The following is a 1,169-nucleotide window of genomic DNA, read 5'->3' as shown; positions in this document are numbered from 1 at the left end:
CCAAGACGGGCATTTTGACATAATTTTGTATGTATTTGAATGTTTTAGCGCAGTTAGCCACTCATTTTGGTATTTGTGGCTCACAAGCTGTTTGAGACTGAGCGCGGTTTGTGCGCTCCACTAATATTGATCAGTTCTGGTGCGCGCGCTTTTGGTATAAGCGTGAAACCTGCGGGAATGACTAAAATAATGCGCAATACAAGCACTATTTAACTATGAGACGAATGAGACGTGTGTGAGAGAGAAGGGGTCGTCGGAGAGATGAGAGTGAGAATGCGCGGCTGATGTTATTGCCTGTGCCGCTGGTAACAAAACGGATCGGCTCGGAATCGGAAAGAAGTGAGACTGGCCGATCACCGATCCGGGCCGATCAGGAGGAAAATCGGCCGATTCCGATCCCTGGCCGATCGATCGGTGCATCTCTAATTTTAATGTATATTAAAAAAGAAAAACGTTATTTTACATTATAATAATATTTCACAATATTAAATTTTTTCCTGTATTTTTGATCAAATAAATGCAGCCTTGGTGAGCATAAGAAACTCCTGTAAAAACACTAAAAATCGTTCTCATCCCAAACTTTTCACCGGTAGTGTATTTATATAATATTCAATAATATTATAATTATAAGTGGCAAAAACACACAACAAAATTACTAAAACTTTACTAAAAAAATTTTTTTTATAAAATCCCCAATTCCTAAGTACTTGATCTGTGTATTTCATCAACCACTGGACTCATCCAATGGAGTGAGTTTGGGGGCGGGACATCTGTCTGACCAACCAATGGCAGACAGATGGAGTGTTTGGAAACCTGTTTGGAAACAGTCATTTATCAAAGTGCATTGTGGGATACCTCGTGTAGTTTCTTGACGGTTTTTCCGGCGCTGCAGCTGCAGGAGTTCCAGTTGTCGGTGCCGCAGGCGCAGTTTCCCCCGCAGCGCTGCACCAGGAGGCATCGTGGGAAAAACACGGCATTGGTCTCCCTCAGCTCCTCGCGGAGATTCACCGAGAAGTTGCGCGGAGTGCAGCTGTACTGCTTCACGTCGTCATAGAGACGGTCGAGATCAACTGAGAGGGAAAGAGAGCGAGATGGACGGGTTTACGACATAACTACCAACCCAGAGAATGTTAAACCATAGTAAACCTGAAACTACATCCTGATCCTAG

General features: G+C 43.6%; 1 protein-coding gene across 6 annotated transcripts in view; it reads right to left on the bottom strand.

Moving 5' to 3' along the window:
- LOC107689581 (platelet-derived growth factor D-like) overlaps positions 1-1,169 on the bottom strand; it is a 42,738-nt gene that overhangs the window by 18,720 nt on the left and 22,849 nt on the right. For all 6 annotated transcript variants that reach the window (XM_016487608.1, XM_016487606.1, XM_016487610.1 and 3 more), the window contains one exon: positions 856-1,070. In XM_016487608.1, the coding sequence (XP_016343094.1) occupies positions 856-1,070 (215 nt within the window). The remainder of the gene's footprint in view (positions 1-855; positions 1,071-1,169) is intronic.

Source organism: Sinocyclocheilus anshuiensis, unplaced genomic scaffold (assembly GCF_001515605.1).
Source record: "Sinocyclocheilus anshuiensis isolate Anshui unplaced genomic scaffold, SAMN03320099.WGS_v1.1 scaffold906, whole genome shotgun sequence".
In the NCBI taxonomy this organism is placed as follows: Eukaryota; Metazoa; Chordata; class Actinopteri; order Cypriniformes; family Cyprinidae; genus Sinocyclocheilus; species Sinocyclocheilus anshuiensis.
This window is presented reverse-complemented; position numbering and strand designations above follow the sequence as displayed.